Consider the following 1418-nt stretch of genomic DNA (forward strand, 5'->3'; position numbering starts at 1 on the left):
TTTCAAGGAGCAAAACAAAAACTAGAAAAGAACCTCCAAATTGTAGAATCCGGGTCATCTCCCCCGACTGGAAAGTGCTCATCGACGACTATTGATCATAAATTATAGGGGTCCATAGGATTAGAGTCCTGGACTTTTTAAAATATTTTATTATTTTTTACTTATGAGCCCTACATAATTTGTGGTTGTAAAGCCGTCCTAAGAGCACAGAGTGTTCCTCGGTAGGAAAAGAGATATCCCCACTCCAAACTGCAAACGTAGCTTTTCGGCGCTGCTGGTTTTAAGTTTTAACCAATCAACAGCAAAGTTTCCAACTGTTATCTTGTGGCGCTCGTGGGACCCACCAAGTGTTTGCCTTAGCCTCGGTAAATAAATATACTTTCTCGCCTCCTTTATATACGAACTTTCTCTGGTCTTTCCTTCTCGTCCCCAAGCTTCCAACACTTCTCTCTCTCTGCTCTTCTCTTCTCTTTGTTTCTCTGAGTTGCTCAGAGATCAGTTCTTCAAAGCTTCGTAAAAAAGCTGAAATGGCGAAAGGTGGGAAGCTAACGAAGCTGAAATCGGCGTTAAAGAAATGGAATTCAATGAATAAGTTCGGTCGTAACAACAATAGCTCAATCGTCGCTGCAAACCCTTCCGATTACGACGACCACTTCCCTGCTGTATCTGTAGACAAAAGTGTTGACAGCGGAAAGATTCATGAAGGACATCAGCCAGTTTACGTCGGGAAATCTCGGCGGCGCTACCTCATAGGCTCCAATGTCATTGATCATCCTTTGTTCCGTGAGTTAGTAGAGAAATCGGAAGAGTCAGACTCGATAACGGTGGGTTGTGAGGTGGTTTTGTTCGAGCACATGCTTTGGATGCTGGAGAACGCAGAACTACAAACACAGCAGGAATCGTTAAATGAGCTCGTCGAGTTCTATGCATGTTCCTGAATTAGTTGCTGTATGCTCATTAATTCTCTCTCTCTTGTTGATCATCTTACCATTGGAATTTTTTCCAAATTCTCAAAAATTGTATGATAAAGAGATTAATTTTTTCCATTTGTAAATCTCTAATTTCTTATCCAGCTCAATCTGACTTGAACAACATTCCAATCTTTGTAAATCTCTAATTTCTTATCCAGTTCAATCTGACTTGAACAACATTCCAATCTTTATGTGAGCTTAGGAATAGCCACCAAGCAATGAGATGGTGCCACAGAAACATTCCCACAAATAGATGGTGGGCAACTTGATTTTGGGGGGGGGGGGGGGGGGGCGCCCCCGGGGGTGGGGGGGGGTTGGGGGGGGGGGGGGGGGGGGCCCCCCTGGGCCCCCCCCCCCCCCAAAAACCCACACCAACACAAAAAAAAAAGGGGGGGGGGGCGCCCCCGCCCCCCCCCCCAAGCCCCCCCCCCCCCCCCCCCCCCCCCC

General features: G+C 46.4%; 1 protein-coding gene across 1 annotated transcript; it reads left to right on the forward strand.

Moving 5' to 3' along the window:
- Window positions 1–420: 420 nt before the first annotated feature.
- On the forward strand, window positions 421–1000 carry LOC149021454 (auxin-responsive protein SAUR78-like). The gene has a single exon (XM_089147122.1). It carries the CDS (start codon window positions 528–530, stop codon window positions 936–938), a length of 411 nt encoding a protein of 136 aa, XP_089003248.1. The 5' UTR covers window positions 421–527; the 3' UTR covers window positions 939–1000.
- Window positions 1001–1418: the final 418 nt, after the last annotated feature.

This window comes from Hakea prostrata, chromosome 3 (genome assembly GCF_041222555.1).
Source record: "Hakea prostrata isolate BN-2017 chromosome 3, UWA_Hpros_2, whole genome shotgun sequence".
NCBI classification, from domain to species: Eukaryota; Viridiplantae; Streptophyta; class Magnoliopsida; order Proteales; family Proteaceae; genus Hakea; species Hakea prostrata.